The sequence below is a fragment of the Haliotis rufescens genome, unplaced genomic scaffold (assembly GCF_023055435.1).
Source record: "Haliotis rufescens isolate VD_foot unplaced genomic scaffold, xgHalRufe1.0.p SCAF_7, whole genome shotgun sequence".
NCBI lineage: Eukaryota > Metazoa > Mollusca > Gastropoda > Lepetellida > Haliotidae > Haliotis > Haliotis rufescens.
The window spans coordinates 27,805,346-27,823,817 of record NW_025964361.1 but is presented as its reverse complement, the minus strand read 5'-3'; the positions used below and the strand labels follow the sequence as shown (position 1 = coordinate 27,823,817).

The following is an 18,472-nucleotide window of genomic DNA, read 5'->3' as shown; positions in this document are numbered from 1 at the left end:
TACAGATCCATCCCCTGAATGCAGATATTTTCACATTTTTACATATACATGAACCAACATGTACACTTGGGAAGAGTAATCCTTGAATGCAATATTGTCTGTACAATATAAGGCCCAAGCAGCATGTATATGCATTACAGATGATCCCCTGACTGCAGATATGTTGACATATTGCCATATACCAACACGAACACATGGGAAAAGTAACTCTTGGATGCAATATTGTCTATCCTGTACATGGATCAAATCAGCATGACCATCCCCTGAAGGCTATTTTAAAATATTGACATATACTAGTATTAACATGCGCACATGGGAAAAGTATCTCTTGGATGCAATATTGTCTATATTGTATATTGATCAAATCAGCATGTCTTACAGTTCCATCCCCTGAAGGCTATTTTAAAATATTGACACATACTAGTATCAACATGCACACATGGGAAAGGTAACCCATGGATGCGGATGTATTTGTGTACATAAACTGAGACATATCATCATGCAAAGGTATCTTAAACCCTATGTGACATATATGAATGCGATGTACTCGTGTAAACGGGAAACCTTGGATGGACAGTCGGCCACGTGGGAACACATATCAACGACATATATGCAACGGTTACTTAGGATGCACTTAGTTTGAAATAACATACTTCAATGACAAGTAGAAATAAATAGTACATCCCCACCTAATTATGATGGACACGTCTGCAGGTCACCCATGTCACCATGACTGTAGAATAATGGACGAATTGTATAATAAGATAGTCAAGACATTTAATTTGAATAAATCACATAAAGACAGATTGCTTACGAAAATGACGCTATCTGTGATATTTCTATCAACCGCCAATGACGTACGTCGACGTCCATGATTACATTACATTCACATCAGACATAAAATTCACATGTTGTCGAAGAGCTTGATTCCTTCGCCGTCTACATGGCACGGGGTAAATATTGTTCTATCATGGCGCAGACACACTTGAGTATAGAGAAGATAAGATAAGAGTTTTGATATGTAGAGAAGAGTGGTTCGCTGAGCGACAGTCAATTTTACTGCCACTAACGCGTTTTTTTTCAAATTTTCCGCGTTTTAAAAAACGTTATGGAATTCATAGAAATATGCACAATCGACACCGACATAATTAAAGGGTCGAGTTGAATTTGTGCCCAAATGTTGGTTTTCCTAGTGGGGAAAATATGTTCCTCATTCCTCACTTATGTTTTTATCCTAACGTTTTAAAACTATAATAGAATCGCTTTTGGCAAGTTGGTGTGGATCTTCTCTGTTATATAAATGTATCTGAACTTTTCGTTCAACCCGAATATGACAGAAATATAAAAATCGTTTCGTTATATTTCCAAATGAATTTTCAATTTAAACATGTTGAACTCCTTTTCGATATCTGTGCAATTTCAGACTCAAAATCCCATCCTTTTGGATAAGAAATAAATTTACAAGTATTAATTCGACGTTGATAAATGACAAATGACCTACCTCCCACAACGAAAGATGTGGCCGATAAACACTTCTTTAATGCAGCCTTATGCCTGCGGCTTCGATAGCTAGTCTTAAATAATGTGAGGCAGCTTGTCATCATCTTGTAGAAAATAGAGCTTGCTTCAGAAAAAAAACCCGCTTATGTCTGTTTCATATTTTATACGTTCACTTGAATTTAACATACACCCCTTTAGGAACAATAAGTTGAGATAAAAGGAAGGAAAAATAATCAACATTCATTAATGTTTTGAGCTGTCTACTGTGTATCCTGACTGGTCTATCATTATCAAAGAAACTGCCTAACGGCCTATATTTATGACTGTGCTAAGTGGCTTCGTTTGACACTCCATCTTCACAAGCATGTCACTGTATAGTCATGTCAGTGTAATAGTATCCTAAGGATGTTTCTAAAAGTATTAACTAGATTCAGTTTCAAACAATATTCGTTATACTCGCCGACAACTGTATTATCTTTCATATACAAAGAGTCCAACAGAAAACAGATAAATATAGAAACCATAGAAATGCCACCATAACCCATCTGTAGGCCTTTTCTAAAATGTCTGCCCGAGGTATAAAAATCTGTATTAAACCGGACATATGTATTAAATTGTACAAGTACCGTATCTTTGAGGTGTTCATTACCTTATCAAAGTGTCTGAATTCAACCATGAATTCAGCAGATTACAAATAGTATTACGCATATCTTTATATTACCACTTTCTCTAGTTCAACGCACGTGGTTAACATCACATATGTATATGTATACTTAGCTCTTTTTTTAAATCATGCCTATCGTTTTGCTACTCTCCAACATGTTTTCACGATGATATCGTGAACGCACGTTTTGGTTTTGAGAGCGAAATGATACAATACAAAATACATAGGAGTGTGCGGCGCTGCAACTGATTGGTTGAATAAATATCTTTCTTGCTTAGTCCCACATTTGAGAAAAGTGTCATCCGGTTTGGCTAAATTGACGCCTCGGGGTGCGGTGACGCAGCCAAGGGATGGAACCACCGACCTTTCGCTCTTCGTCACTTGACCACGAAAGCGCGACTTCAGTAAGATTTTCATGACATTAAAAAACCCGAAAACGTTTAAGAATGTTTCAGTGTCAATAATCTAACATAAAGCAGTCTTTTCTATGTATTTTTTCTAGCATGTAGACTGCTGTTACAAACAAACATTTCCTCGGTCGAGTACGACCACGTCTGGATGGTGATCGCGGGGAGGTTCGTTTTGAACAGTACTGTACTAATCTGGCGAATACATCTCACTTGGAATTTGAGACAGAAGGCAATATGCATCGAGTGTATAGGTTGTGCTGTGCATACCAATGTTTGGTTTGATCCTATCGTTGTGAAGATATTCCTTCACCGTAAAATAACTTTTTTTTCAACCTTTTGCAGCGACACTAATTTGAATATCTCATTTTCTAAAAGACCATAAACAATATTTCCGCTGTTATTTCTGACAATGAAGAAACATGCACTGTTTGTTGAAGGCTTGTCTAATTAGTCAGACCCTGTGTCATTTGCTGAGTGGAGCCTCATGCAAACCGAATGAAGGTCGAAATGTCTTTCCGACCTGTTATGTTCCCTGCAGCTCGTTCAGTGTGGAAGCCAGATTTCACGTTGCATTCATGTTGGCGTATTGGTACATATCAGTCATAATGAATGCTTATTTCGAATTTGAAATCTGAAAGATGAATATACTACTTAGGGTGTTATATCAGAAATTCATGAAGAGTAACCTGATATTGTATACTATCAAAAGCATATTCGTTTCAATTTTTCTGAAGTTGCCCACATATTCTCGCGGAAAAAGTAGCTGTGCTTCACATGACGTTGTGTTAATGTTATGTTATTGAAAATAACGCAGTGGACATTGTATTTGCTTATTCGTAATAGTTTGTGTTTTATCATAACAAATTCATTAACAAAACCATACTTGGTAACAGCGACACTCCATGAAAGAGGGTGGTGAAACAGCTCAATAAACAATGTCAATTTCAGGTCTTTGAAAGGCATTTAGAGGAGGAAGAGAGTATATGGATGTCAACTTCTTTATTATGACTAACACAACGTTTCGGAGTATATGCTTACTCCTTCATCAGGTGATAATAAGGAAGAGGATATATGGATGTCAACTTCTTTATTATGAGGAACACAACGTTTCGGAGTATATGCTTACTCCTTCATCAGGCTAGACCAAGGCAATGTCAGAAGACACCAGGTGTTTCTCGTTACATTTAGTAGTATTTATTTTCAATACTTGTGTAGTGTATACATGCAAGACGTATGCATAGAAGTTAAAAACCAAAACCATATAGACGCAAAAAAACATCACTGCCTTTTTGCGGTTGTATTTTTAAAGAGACACATTTGGGTAGAATAGTTCATTCGATTACGAAATGTCCTACTTATACGACAGTTGGAGCCAGGGATGTCTCCTGAATCACGAAGGAGTGGAGCATCACACATCAAACATGCAACAGTTGAATTCATCTATGTCTTCATTAAAAGGTCATGTATCATGTTTAGTAGGGTTTTGAATGATCATTGTGGCCAATGGTCAATAACCCATTGCAGTGAGGATCACCACACAGATGAATGGAACGGGATAAAAAGACATTCTACCTTTCACGTAGCAAGCTGTCACTGTTTACTGCCCAACTCTTAATCTGATGTGAATGTATGAGATACGGAGACATGATACACCCACAAATATAATTCCTCTCACAGAGCGTGTAAAAGGTAAGACCTTTCGTGATTTACAAATAATAAATGCGTTATGTGCGGATGTATTCAAATGTATTCCGAATTCAATTAAGCCATGTGAGGCGAAACAAGACACATACATTTATCGTTATTATTTGTTTACGTTGACAGCGTTGTCTTTGGCGCAGCAGTTCCCATTGGCTTGCCGTAAACTTATCATCTTGGGTTCGACTCCTATATTTCTTGGATTGTCACAAACATATCCGAACTCTTTGTTTCTCCGAAGTGGTAAACGATGCATACCTACATAAGTTCTGGTATTCCTCGCACATCAAATTAACACGCCATGACATAAGTGAAATACTGTTCAAATCGACGTCAATACTTAACTCACTCACACTTGACGTTATGCTCTTATAAACTAAACATGGTGAGGGCCCGGGTTAGAATGGATCAACATCACTCAAGACGTACGCGTCGACTAAATTGTACCGAGAGGTCACGCTCGGTTTCTGGGTTTCACGGTGTAGTGGTATCCTTCAAATAGGACGTTTTCAAAGTATTTAGCACCGGTTTATCTGCCCTGATTATGTACAGGTCGTCGCGATATTGGAATGATGCCCCCCAGAGACGAACAACATTCACAAATTGTATGGATTTAACCAATTAACTACAAAAATCGCATAGTAATGACATATATATGACAGTCCATCACATGAAATATTGGCATCACTGAAGAAACAGCATAAGTGATGATTGGTCTTACCTTTTGAGGCCCATTGTTAAGGCTGACAGTAAACACACTCATCCTGTAATCCGTTCGCAGGCCCCTTCGATCAAATGCAACATTTCCCGTTAGACCACTGAATTTCACCTGCAGTAGAAAAAGGACAAATGTTAATGGAGACCCCTTGCATAGAGAAGGATCTTTCCTTGAGTATTTAACATATAACCCCCAAAATAATGTTAATAGCAAAACGGAGCGATTTAGCAGCTAAACCATTTGTCATTCTGCCTCCCATGCGCAGTATTCATCTTTCACTATTTTCTACATCTTGTTGGGTGCATGCATATTCGAGAGATTCCGGTGTCTGGCCAGGGCTTCATCAATTCATTTATCACACTTTGAGAAGAAAACGTGCATCTCGTATGCTAATTTCAAAAGTCAAAATTCCTACTTAGGCCTCGGAACTATATCCAAAGAAAGACTTGGAAGACAAATTTCTGTTTTGTCCGATACAGTTAGAATGTTATCAAAACTAATTGAAAACACAGATGCAAATGAAACTATGTCTGGGATATTGCGAAGATAATGACAGTTATGACCAATTGCTCTGGTTTAGATGATAATAACAACACATACTTCACAGTTGTGTTGTATATTCGGAATCGTATGATGGATTTGTAGAGTGGAGATTGAGACAATGGAAACATATTTTGTCATTTTTATTTACATTTCTATGGAATATGTGATCATAGCGACACAGGCCTTTAATGCAATGACAATTATCATAATGCTCTGGCATATCTTGATAAAATGACGTCATATACAATTCATGTGCCTTTGAGTAAAGGTAATTGGAAAAATGATGAATCATCGAATTCATGCGTCCAGAACAGAGAGTGTGCTCTGTACAACGGTGTTCAAAGTTATCAGAACATCCCTAAGTGTAGACACGCTGCCTTCATACCTCCGTGTCGGTCCCAAAGAGTAGACACTTAATTATAATGAAACGTAGCCCACACAAATCATATTTGTCAGCGTTACGTCCATGAACCTTCCGAAAGACGCCCCGACATGTCTAACTGTAGGGGCGGTCGGGTAGCCTAGTGGTTAAAGCATTCGCTCGTCACGCCGAAGACCCGGGATCGAATCCCGACATGGGTACAATGTGTGAAGCCCATTTCTGGTGTCCTCCGCCGTGGTATTGCTGGAATATTGCTAAAAGCGGCGTAAAACCAAACACACTCACTCACTCTAACTGTATGCTGGGATTCGACATTAGTACTACATTTATCGTGACATTTTCGAATCCTGTATTGTGACTGGTAACGAATCAACGTTAGGCCATACTTTTGCTGACCACCGCCCGACCGCTGAGGAATATATCTATTTTCATATTCTGATTTCATTTAATAAATGTTGCAAATAAACTCGTTATGGTTCTCTAACTTTCAATTGTTAGTGTTGCAATGCACATGAGACTGAAAACCCGACGAGCAACGACAATAACTTTACATTTAGCGCTAATCAATTACCATTATTCACGTTCTTTTGACGTCATGTCTATCCCCTCAGTATATAAGTATTTTTGAACTTATCGATCGCGTCCTTTTGTCTAGGGAGGACAGTTTAAATAATGTTTTCAAATATCTGCGCTGGATGATTTTTGACGAATTGGTTCTAGTCTCGCGGTATTTCTACGTATTTATATTCTTTTGCTGTTTAATGCCGCACTCAGCAATATGCCATTGTTATGACGGCGGTCAGTAAATATTTTTGGATCAGACACTCCAGTGATTGACATCATGAGCATCGATGCACGCAGAAGGGATTCGGTAAGATGCCGTCTTCCATCCGATACATTGAGGAAACTTTACCTTTCCCCATAAGAATACCAGACCCGTGAAAATCAAGGACAGAATAGGTCTTCAGTAACCCATGCTTGACATAAAAAGCGACTATGCTTGTAGTAAGAGGCGACTAGCGGGATCGGGTGGTCAGACACGCTGATTGGTTGATGCATGTCATCGTATTCCAATCGTGTGGATCAATGTTCATGAAATCAATCACTGGATTGTTTTGTCCAGACTCGATTATTCTTTAGACCACCATCATATAACTGGAATATTGCTGAATGCGCCGTTAAACAACAAACAAACAAACAAACCAAGAATACAAGCAAACAAAACTGGGCACACATTGAACTCGGATAACATTATGCTTCATATCACGAGGGAAAATATTTTTATTGGCCATAAACATGACAGATGCGCAGGATTTAGAGTGAAGCGCTGATGCCGTATACATATTTGCCTTTTTAGTCTTAGCTTCGCGATCGTGTTCTGTGTTCAAGTACAGTAGCAATATTGTTCTGTGCAGAAGGACACGTTTCAAGTTCTGTTGCACTGTGTAAAGAAACACCTTTTTAGCTGTCTTGAAGAAATTTCATTGTCAACATGCAAGCAAAACAACGGAGTGGAGTGGTAACATGACACTTACTGCTGGAATATTTGGTTACATAAAACAGAAATAAGTGGTTACATTACACAGTGCTAGCATATTTGGTTACATACAATCGGAAAGGGCTGATTACATTAGACAGTGGGTAGCATATTTGGTTACATAGAAACGCCAAGGACTGATTACATTTCACAATACTAGCATACTTGGTTACTTTAAATGCGAATAAGAATGGTTACATTACACAGTGTCATTCGTGACCAACTCGCGTTATTCCAGGACAAGCCGGATAGCGCCTCGTGCCCCGATCATGGCCATTTTTGCGACCGGGTTCCGTCTTAGCGCAAACGGGCATACCTAAACAATTGTCAACTCGTTGCGTAATGGTTCACACATATATCCCCATATATATTATGGGTATATTTTTAGATGCAAGACATAAGTAAAATCAAAAAAAGATTTCTGAGGGATTCTTTGACGAAGAACTTGAAATCATACGCGCATTCTGATTGGTTTCTGATTGGGACGAGTCTTCTTGCAGGTTACGGAAAGGGGCGAGTGGTGACGAATGTACACAGTGTGTTAGCACATTTGGGTACATAAAATAGAAAAGGACTGATTACATCACACAATGATATCATTGGTTACTTAACAGCAGAAAGGAAGGTTACATTACACGGTCCCTACATATTTGGTGGCACAAGGACGGGAAGGACTGGGAACACTACACAAATCTAGCATGTTTGGTTACACAAAAACGCATAATATAGTAAACTTGAAAATTTAACGAATCATTGCTACAGAATAAGCTGCGGTGTGGGAGTGAATCAACAATTAAACAAATTAACAAACACACTTACTTTTTTAATGATAAGTGAGAGAGTGGCGGGTGCTAACGGTATAGCAGCACTTGCTTACCCTTGCGAACACCTGGTGTCATTACTGATTACATGTAATAACCATCACTCTTTTGCCTTTTATACCTTCCGGCACAAATTCGAGACTGATTATTCTCTGGCGTTTAAAATTCCTTTTGAAATTTTTATATGTGTGCGTAATTTAAGGAACAAATATAACTACTAAAACACCATACCTTCACAGACAGGATTACACGCCAATTAATATAAAATAACTCTAAATTACCTAATAATGGCAACATAAAATATAAAACGTCAATGCCAGAGAATTATCCGCCGAAACCAGATTCCATTGACGTGAAAGGCATAAGAACCGATTACTATAAACATATCTTAATATGATAACTTATAATGGCAACATAAACGATTAAAACATTCATCGATCGCCGAGAAGGCGGTGTTTCCTGCACATGTAGGTTTGGAATACCTTGGGTCAGTTATACAAGGATCAAGCACTCTAAAGCTTTTACGTTTTCTTTTGTGACATTATTCTTCATATCAGGGGTAACGACTGGCACCGTCGACTGCAGGCAAGGTTGCGTTCCATGGCACCAAACAGCGGCGATCGTGGGTTCGAATCCCGTTTCGATCAGATTACTAAGTTTGTCAGCACCACACCTGTGCTCTTAGATTTCATCAAAATGGTAAACGTCTGAAATGTATTATGTATTTTATTATAAGATATACTGTTGAAAACAGGTTCCTGGTTTAAAGAGAAGATACGAGAGGTAATGAAATATTCCTAATTTCGCGTATCCAATATCGTATGATTATAATAGTTATTATATACAATAATGTTCTAAAAGGACACACATGTATACAATTTGAAACAGAAAGGTGAATCTCCCGCCTGAAACCCGATGAATCCTCTCGAAGGTACTAATGAATTTAGGAACAAAGAAATATTGCGTGCATTACTACTATTTCTAGACTGGTATTGAGTGTCGAAATGATCGTTTTTTCCCAGTCTCATTTGGTAAGAAGGCCAGTGTGTCCATGCGTTCAAATTGTTTATTGAAATGTGACGTTATCAATTGATTATGAAAGCAAAAGCGGTAAGTGTGTCGCTGAGTCAGTTCAAAGGCTGGAGACGTTACAGAATATCATCGACCGAAGAAAATATCAGATTTCTGTAACTGGCATGTTTTCATATGAGGTCAACGGCGATTCAGAACTTTTAAGAAAGGATGTTATACTTATGTAAACTAGTTCCTATAATAATAATAACAACAACAACAACGTCAATGTACTGCTTGATGGTACAGAATTGAATGTCAACCAAACAAAGTGCCATATCAAATCGGCTAAGACCAATTGCAAGTTTCTCAAGGAGAGCCTATCTGAACGACCACTGCATCGTGCATCGAATTTATGTTCAGTGTGTTGAGAAGTTCGGCAACCCTGCAGAATCCTTTGCTTAAATGAAGTCGGCTGGCCTGAAATGTGAAACCGAAGGCTTTCTGTTTACTGCTCAGGACCAGTCACTTCCAACTCGAAACTGTCAATGTTTGATTTTGCATCAACATGTAAATATGAAATTTAGAATGTGCAATGAATTTAATGAGACTGTCCAACACATTGTCAGTGGGTGCCCTGCTTTGGCATAAACACAGTATCTTAAGCGACATGATGAAGTGGCTTGATCATTTTATTACCGTCGTCGCCAGGCCTGCGGTTTTGACACAGAGGTCAATCTATGGTACGACCCAGAACACGTAGAGGGCGTCATGGAAAATGATAAATAGAACATATTTTGAAATAAGCCCGTATACAGCCTCAGTCCTATCCAGGCCAACATACCTGATCTTGTCCATTTTGATAAATCCAATGAAATCATTTACGTCATTGAGATTTCTATCCCTTTTGACACCGATGTGATTGACACGATTCAGGAAAAACAAAAATATGCGGAGGGAACTCGCTTTCGAAATGTCACGCTTCCATCCCAAGCACCAAGTTGTCCGACTTCCCATTGTTCTCGGTGCCTTAGGTTTGGTACCTCCCAATCTGTTGACTGACGTTGGGCTTTTTTTTTAATAGATATAAATTATTACCGGTTTTGCAGAAGCAGAAGAAATGCATGTGCCATTTAACGGTTGCTAAGTCTGAAAAGATAGGTTATTTTCCCGTAGATCACGATGTCGCTTGCCAGTAAAAGGAATTACCACATTACCATTATTAATTTGGTTTAAATATATTCATACGAAAAATAAGCATATATATCATCAAACTTCACATTCTCCTGCAATTTTATTGTAATCCGTGAAAAAAAACAGCGAGCGGTAAGCAACGCTGTATTTTGTTTGAGCATTTTCGCTCTTTAATCAGAATTGTAAACGAATACTCGAACTCAGTAGTTGTACACAACTTTTGCACTTTGGCGAGGTAGATCCATAGCTTTCACCTAACCTTTAGATCAACATATCATATCGTATCCCATGCATGTCGTTCAATAAAGGACCTAAAGGATCAGGGTGGTCAGGCTCCTTGACCTTTCATCATGCCCAGGTGGGGCTGATTCTTCTTTTCAGTTACTGGTCTGTCAAGATTCGAGGGGGAATCATTGGCGGCAGGGTAGTGCATCCATATATAGTTGGTGTGCTGATGGTTCGGTGTGTGTAAGGATGGGTGGGTGGGGGTTGGTGGTGGGTAAACAACGGACGGGACTTGTCATCCCCAACGGCCAGATTTACAGTGATGACCTTCTTCAACCCGTGGTGTTACCATTGCGCACTGCGAAAACTGCGATCCCCATGTAAACTGATTCTCATTTGTATGATGCATGTAATATCACTTATGATACCGGTGTCAAATACTCTACCATCGCATAACCATTTCCTTTTTTCTCATTTTAGGCAACCATCAAATATTGGTGTGTTAATAATTTCGGACGGTAGTTTATGTTCACATGACAGGGTAGGTTTGCATATACGTTTATGTACATGTGCAAACGTGTGTGTAGACAGAATTCTCAGAGAGGATTCCCCACGGGATACTCAATCAAGACAAGAAACGATTAACGTGGTTTAATGAGGCTTCATAAGCAATGTTTCACGCAGACGGTTTTTTTTTGTATTTGTAGATACAGACATTGATTTTCGTAGAAAGAATATTCTGATGGTCTTGAGAACGTCAAGTCTACGTATACAATCAAAAGTGTCATTTTTGGAAAGTGTTTTTTAGCCACGAGGGGGACACATATCACTACTGTAGTCTTTCATAGTCAGTTGCTGCTCTTTTTGTCATGTTGGCAATACAATGGCACTATAGAGTGTACCGGCATTGTGTGCCCGTGTCATTCATCTGATGTCAAACACATCCGAAAATGACTATAAAGATGAAATACAATATCAATGATGCTTCAAAACCAGCAATGTAAAATGGTTAATCTGTTGAATCGACGACGTATGAATTTGAATGACCGAGCGTAGCATAACGCTGCAGTAATCTATCTAGGTCTTGACCAGGGAGGCCTGGGACTGTAAAGAAACAAAGATTTTCGCCATCGTGGCACGATGACAGCCCTTTCCAGTCACACAGCCTGACCACCTCACCCACTTTAGTAGCCTCTTGTCCATAACACAGTGGTTCATCGGGATCTATTCTTATCCGAGGCCCGGCTTACAAATGTGAACATGCATTGTCTATAGACCTGAATTCTCGTGGCGTTAAACGGAATCTTGTGTTTGGGTACAAATAAAGTCGATTTCGCTGGCACTACATACTTTGGTGTTAACGCGAAGCATATAAACGATGATCTTAAATCGATTTTGTTTCTTCAACACACCTTAGAAAATCCAGCAGATGTATGGACATTTATTACACAGACAGGCTGTTCGCTTTACTGTATATTGAGCCAATATCCCTGGAAAAAGATGTATGGTGAACATTAGGTCTCATCACTGCATTCTTTCATCTCTAACGATAAGACAGAGCAAAGCATGAAACGACACCACAACGTGCATATTAGCAGCGTCCGCTCTAACACAGAAAAGGATGATTGCATTTGCTTCTGAAGTAAATCGTTGCCATGCCAGCTTGTAGACATATAAACAGTGATTGGGTACAGAGACTGTCAACTCGGTTGCTTCAATCGAATTCTTGTCAAAGATTTCTAAAGCCCGTCATGAGAAATGTCGTGCATGGTAACAAGGTTCTCAAGGATGAAATCATAAATTACGTGTTGGAAGCACTACTCACCTCAAGGCGAAATGAATTGCGAATAACAGTCTAGAACTTGTTCACAATTATGTTCGGGCAGCCATCTACATAACCTAGTAAACTGAATGTTGTCAAGTCTCTCGTGTGCAATATTTGACGTTGGACAATTGTTTGGTATTACCACCGTACTATAAGGACTGAACTCGACATTAACCCTATCTGGAGATGACAGAACGGTTTTCGATCTGTGCATCTGAAAACGAGCTGTCCCCAATGCGCTGATTGAAGATTGACGATAAAGTATAACATACTTATCCGACAGTGTAAAATGTCAGAAATAGGCAGCTTATCGGGAGATGCGATAAATACTCAACACAACCTCCCAGAGGACATTATTTCTCCTTTGAAATATCGATTCCATCTGATAATATGTTACTCCTTCCCCACCACCATATTGAATAGCTGTAAACCGTTTGCAACTACTGCAAGACATCTTAAAAATGACTGCATTCCGTGTACAAAACAGGATGTGAGCAGATGCACAATTAATTATAACAATACGTCACTGGACGACATGTATGAGCTGACAGAAATGTGCTGTGAAATATATTTTGGTTCGTCTTTTTTTTCAAACAAATGTATAAAAGTGGAAGTGATCGGTTCATACTCAGTGTCTAGAAAATAATCCCAGACCCTACTGAAGTACGTAGGTGTAAACCCCAAGAAGTATTCTCCAGAGAGTTCGTTTGAAAACGGCCTCTTTCGACCAAAAGACAATTTGGTGTATATTGAGAGCCTGTGGTACACATCTCTTGCAAAACATATATTATTATGATTACAGATATCATTGTGAACCATGAGTTTACTCAAAATGAAATTATTCTGTTTTCACAATGTTAATGAATTTGTCTATATAAGTGATAATTTGTACCACATGTTCACTTAATACATAAATATCTCTATGGGAAACACCGCCAGTAAGCTGTCCGTATTAAGCCACACCATTGTAGGAATTGACCAAGATCTTAGATGGAACGAGCCAGTGTTTCGCCCTTTATTCCAGTTAGAGATTTGAGTATTTAAGCTAGAACAATACATGCCACTGTATTGAGATTCAAGAAAGAATAGATCCCCAATATTCCATGTCTGCTTAAAGAGAAAAAATGAATGAAGAGGGAGACCAATTTTGTGACTTTACCGATTGTCTGTCATCGTGTCCCGATGGCGTGGATTGTTGCACAGAGCCATTAACTTTCCTGGTCCAGATTCGATTATTTACAGACGGCCGTGATTGCAGCGTAAAGCAACACCATGCCGTCACTCACTGTACATCCAGTCACCCCATCTCCCACTAGCTGTTACAACTTAGGACATAATTTCGATAGATGATCCTATACATTTATGCATGGTGTCTGTCTAGGTAAAAAAAAAAGACGCTGGTCGATGGTTGATGCAAGTTTCCGTACCCTTACAGATACCTTGCCTGCAACATGGGAATACGCAGACAAACAACCAACCCAAGAAGAGTCACTATTATCCCTGAGGGACACCGGTGGGATTCATAGCTTTTCAGTATTCTTATATCGTGCGTAAAATGTCGTAGGTTGTTGTCGTACAACATAAATAAGACTGTCACTTTGCTGCCAGAGTCTCAAAACATATCCCTACTGACCATGTCACTAGTGGACAGACATGGCGGATCCTCGAACTCAGATAGTTGTAATTATGCCCCAAGGACGAAACTTCCCATCAAGCTAAGCCAAAGGACTGTTCGGTAATTCAAATAAAGGAGACTCCCAGCGCATTAGGTTTGACTCTACCGCTCCTCTTGGATCACGCCAATGATAAAAACATGACTGTAACAGTTTGGGACATTGCGTGCGATTGATACCCGGTGAATTGGTTCCAATAAGTTTAATTGATGACATTGAATAGTCGACCGCCTGGCTTGAGTTTCAATGTTTACGATTACACTTTTTACCCCCCTGCTGTTTCTTCCAATCTCATTTCGTTACAAGAAATGAGATGAGTGATTTTAGTTTTTTCATGTAGCTCTGTGAGATGAACTATTATTTATTCAATGCAGATTGAAGTGACATGATTATCTGATTTATATTTTGCCCACTGTTGGATCAATACTATTAAGTTTGGCTCAAAGATGACGGCATGAGTAATGGTTACAGGGCATAAGGAGTCACATTTCATTTACAAACAACGCTCACAAAGTCATAAAATATGAATGGTTGTTTTTAAAAAAAAAATATAATGTCCAACCTACATTAACAACTACAGCTTGATTTGATGTATGGAAGGAGGCAAATTAAATTCACTATGGTACAAAAAGGCTTCAAACACCGTCAGGAATATAGCATAGTTTGTATTTGGGAGTGAAACACACTGCCATGCATGTTATGGGTCAGGTATTAAAATGAAGTGGCATCAGCTCAATGAAGGATAGTCTGATACTGCATTTTCTTTGAACATGTTTGAGAATAACATTGCATGAATGCTATTAAGTGAAGCTTTTGATCAAGAATTGCTATCATCTCTAGTGAAACATTATTGTGCCGTTTAAATTCAAGGAGGATGGTGGCTGGGTCGTTTCAACACAAAATGCAATATATTGTTCATTGAACTGGCAATTTGAATTTTTATATGCAAATGACTAGCTATTCAGTTCGTTCCTCCAAAATGAGATTCTATCAAAGAACATAATTGGTCCTAGGGTATTTGTTTATCGAATAAACATGTTCATGTGTTTTGGGCAATATAAAATTATGATCTTGGCCGCAGCAACAATCATAAACTATACACAGAAAAAAACATAATCTCTGCATATGAGATAGGGACAATATTAATCGTAATCTCTTTTACATTTTTTAAAACTTTTGCTTCATGTAGTGTACGGTGAGCCGGAGAGTGATCAAACGCCTACGTGGCACCACTTAAAACAGGGAGAATCGGTGGCGTCAGTCGAAGGATTTGCTGTCTGGAAGAAGCCATGTGGACACAGGAAGAACTGTAATCATATGGTCTAATGCGGGAAACGATTGCTGTACGTAAAATTAACCCTGGAAATACTAAAACTAAAAGAACTCAAAAGAAGCGGTTCCTCGTATAGCTTCCTTCGTAAGACCACTTAGGTTAAGTGGTTAATATGGGGTTTACTGTACGCTTTAAATTCCATTTACCGTAACTCGCGATGCACTTTGATTTACCCCATGACACGACGCGTTCTGATTTACCGTCACGTAGTACATGACCAACTTTGATTCACAGTAACAAACAAGTAAATTTGATTAATCGCAACTCAATACTAACTTTGAGTTACGGTAACACAGGCCTAACTTTGGTTTCCAGTAACACAAAACGGAGTGACTGTAACACACGACTAACTTTGACTTACTGTAACACAAGTCGAACTTTGGTTTACTATAACACAAAACTGAGTTACTGTAACACATGACTAACTTTGACTTACTGTAACACAAGTCGAACTTTGGTTTACTGTAACACAAAACTGAGTTACTGTAACACATGACTAACTCTGACTTACTGTAACACAAGTTGAACTTTGGTTTACTGTAACACAAAACTGAGTTACTGTAACACATGACTAACTATGACTTACTGTAACACAAGTCGAACTTTGGTTTACTGTAACACAAAACTGAGTTTCTGTTACACATGACTAGCTTTGACTAACTGTAACACAAGTCGAACTTTGGTTTACTGTAACACAAAACTGAGTTACTGTAACACATGACTAATTTTGCGTTACGGTAACACAGGCCTAACTTGGGTTTCCTGTAACACAAAACTGAGTTACTGTAACACACGACTCACTTTGACTTACTGTAACACAAGTCGAACTTTGGTTTACTGTAACACAAAACTGAGTTACTGTAACACATGACTAACTCTGACTTACTGTTACACAAGTTGAACTTTGGTTTACTGAAACACAAAACTGAGTTACTGTAACACATGACTAACTATGACTTACTGTAACACAAGTCGAACTTTGGTTTACTGTAACACAAAACGGAGTTACTGTAACACAAGTCGAATATTTGTTTACTGTAACATAAAACTGAGTTACTGTAACACATGACAAACTTTGACTTACTGTAACACAAGTCGAACTTTGGTTTACTGTAACACAAAACGGAGTTACTGTAACACATGACTAACTTTGACTTACTGTAACACAAGTCGAACTTTGGTTTACTGTAACACAAAACTGAGTTACTGTAACACATGACTAACTATGACTTACTGTAACACAAGTCGAACTTTGGGTTGCAGTTTTAAAACATCTAAGTATTATTCAACAGTATATCGACTATATATATCTGGTTCCGTGTCGACAAAACTCCCCGCTCAATATCAGCTGTTGGTATACTCGTTCCCAGGTCCAATGTCAGTCGAGGGATATTGGTCAACGGCCACTGACTGAAAATACTCATGTGTCTACCGTCGAGTGAGGTTAACCGGTCATTTCCAACGCACATTTTCCTCAAGTGCCTGGAGGCACAGGTGTGCTATATACGTGTGGATGAGGCTGTAAATAGTGTGGCCACCTGCTTCTCTGGTCGTAAAGAACATGACGACTTTGATCTCCCTGTCAACAGTGTCAATCCAAAACGCCCCTCGTCAGCACTCGTGGGTCATCGAGGAAGTCTTGGTATGAGTCACAGATGGGTTATATTCTTGTTCATAAAAATCAGTGCGAGTCCGTGCGTTTTACGTATATTGGTGCAATCATGAAAATACTGCTTTACTATGTCGCATTAGTATTGTGGTTACATGACGTTAAAATATTATCCAGGGTATGTTTGTGTAACTGACACAGCAAAAAAAGTGTAGGTTCCCGTTATGCGGATAACCTTCCGGATACCTTCCCACTTTGGATCCGGCCCGGATACCTTCCGGAAACCTTCCGAAAAAAATGTCAAAATTTGGGGGTTTCATTTTGTTCACTTAAGTGTGAAACACATAAAAAAAATATCTGGAAAATACCAAAAAAATTGAAGGTTGCTGAAGGTATCTGGAAGGTTTCCGGAAGGTTTCCGGATAACGGAACCCTACTTTTTTAGCTGTGTGATGTATAAAGATACCCGGGAAGGTGGCACTGTCGGCTAATGTGCTACATTTCGCTACCAAGAGTTGCGGCCACAAACGTGTGATTTTTTTTGTCACACATTATGTTTATGTTTCATCACATACGTGCACAGAATTGACAGGATACGCTGACCTCTTAGCAAACATCTGGTGTCATCACTTTTTTCATTATACGTGCTCATGATTTAGTCGGAATAGTAAAACGACTCTGCTTTTGGCAGAGATTTCTTGTAAATACGGAGAGACTTTTGTCGATTGTATTTCCCCAAAGTGGTCAACGTCTGAGACCCGCATCACGGTAGTTGACACGCCATGATGTAACTAATATGTTCCAAAGCGGCGTAAAACAAAACTCACATACTGACTCACTCACTCAGTTTGTGGATGTTATTGCGGGGGCGCACTTCAAACGATATCTCCTCACTTATGAGATGCGTCACGTTTCCGACCTAGTTTCAGTGATAGGGTCAGCGAAGCCCTTAAAACTCTCACGAGGCCTGTCCTAGTTTGCATGATGCTGCCACCTATACAGATGCTAACTCCCACTATCTGATTTGTTCTTCGAGTGAACACATGCCACCAGCGGTACCCGATATACAAGTTCAGATAAACATGACAACGTTTGTCTACCTATGACTTAAACATCCACATGCATGCGTATTGACTCATACAACAAAAAATATCAATCTTTTTCACATGTGTACCAGTCATCTAAATAACCATAATAACGTGCACTGAGTGTCTTCTTTGTGTTATTCATATGAATTTTTACCCCAGAGAATAATCAGTCTGGATTATCCGCTGAAACAGATTCCAATGGGCGTAAACGGTAAAATAGCGGTGAAAATAGCGATGGAAA

General features: G+C 39.0%; 1 protein-coding gene across 1 annotated transcript in view; it reads right to left on the bottom strand.

The window, feature by feature from the left end:
- LOC124146965 (glutamate receptor-like) overlaps positions 1-18,472 on the bottom strand; it is a 117,942-nt gene that overhangs the window by 21,230 nt on the left and 78,240 nt on the right. Inside the window, exon 8 of the mRNA XM_046517547.2 lies at positions 4,994-5,101. Coding sequence (XP_046373503.1) covers positions 4,994-5,101 — 108 coding nt within the window. The remainder of the gene's footprint in view (positions 1-4,993; positions 5,102-18,472) is intronic.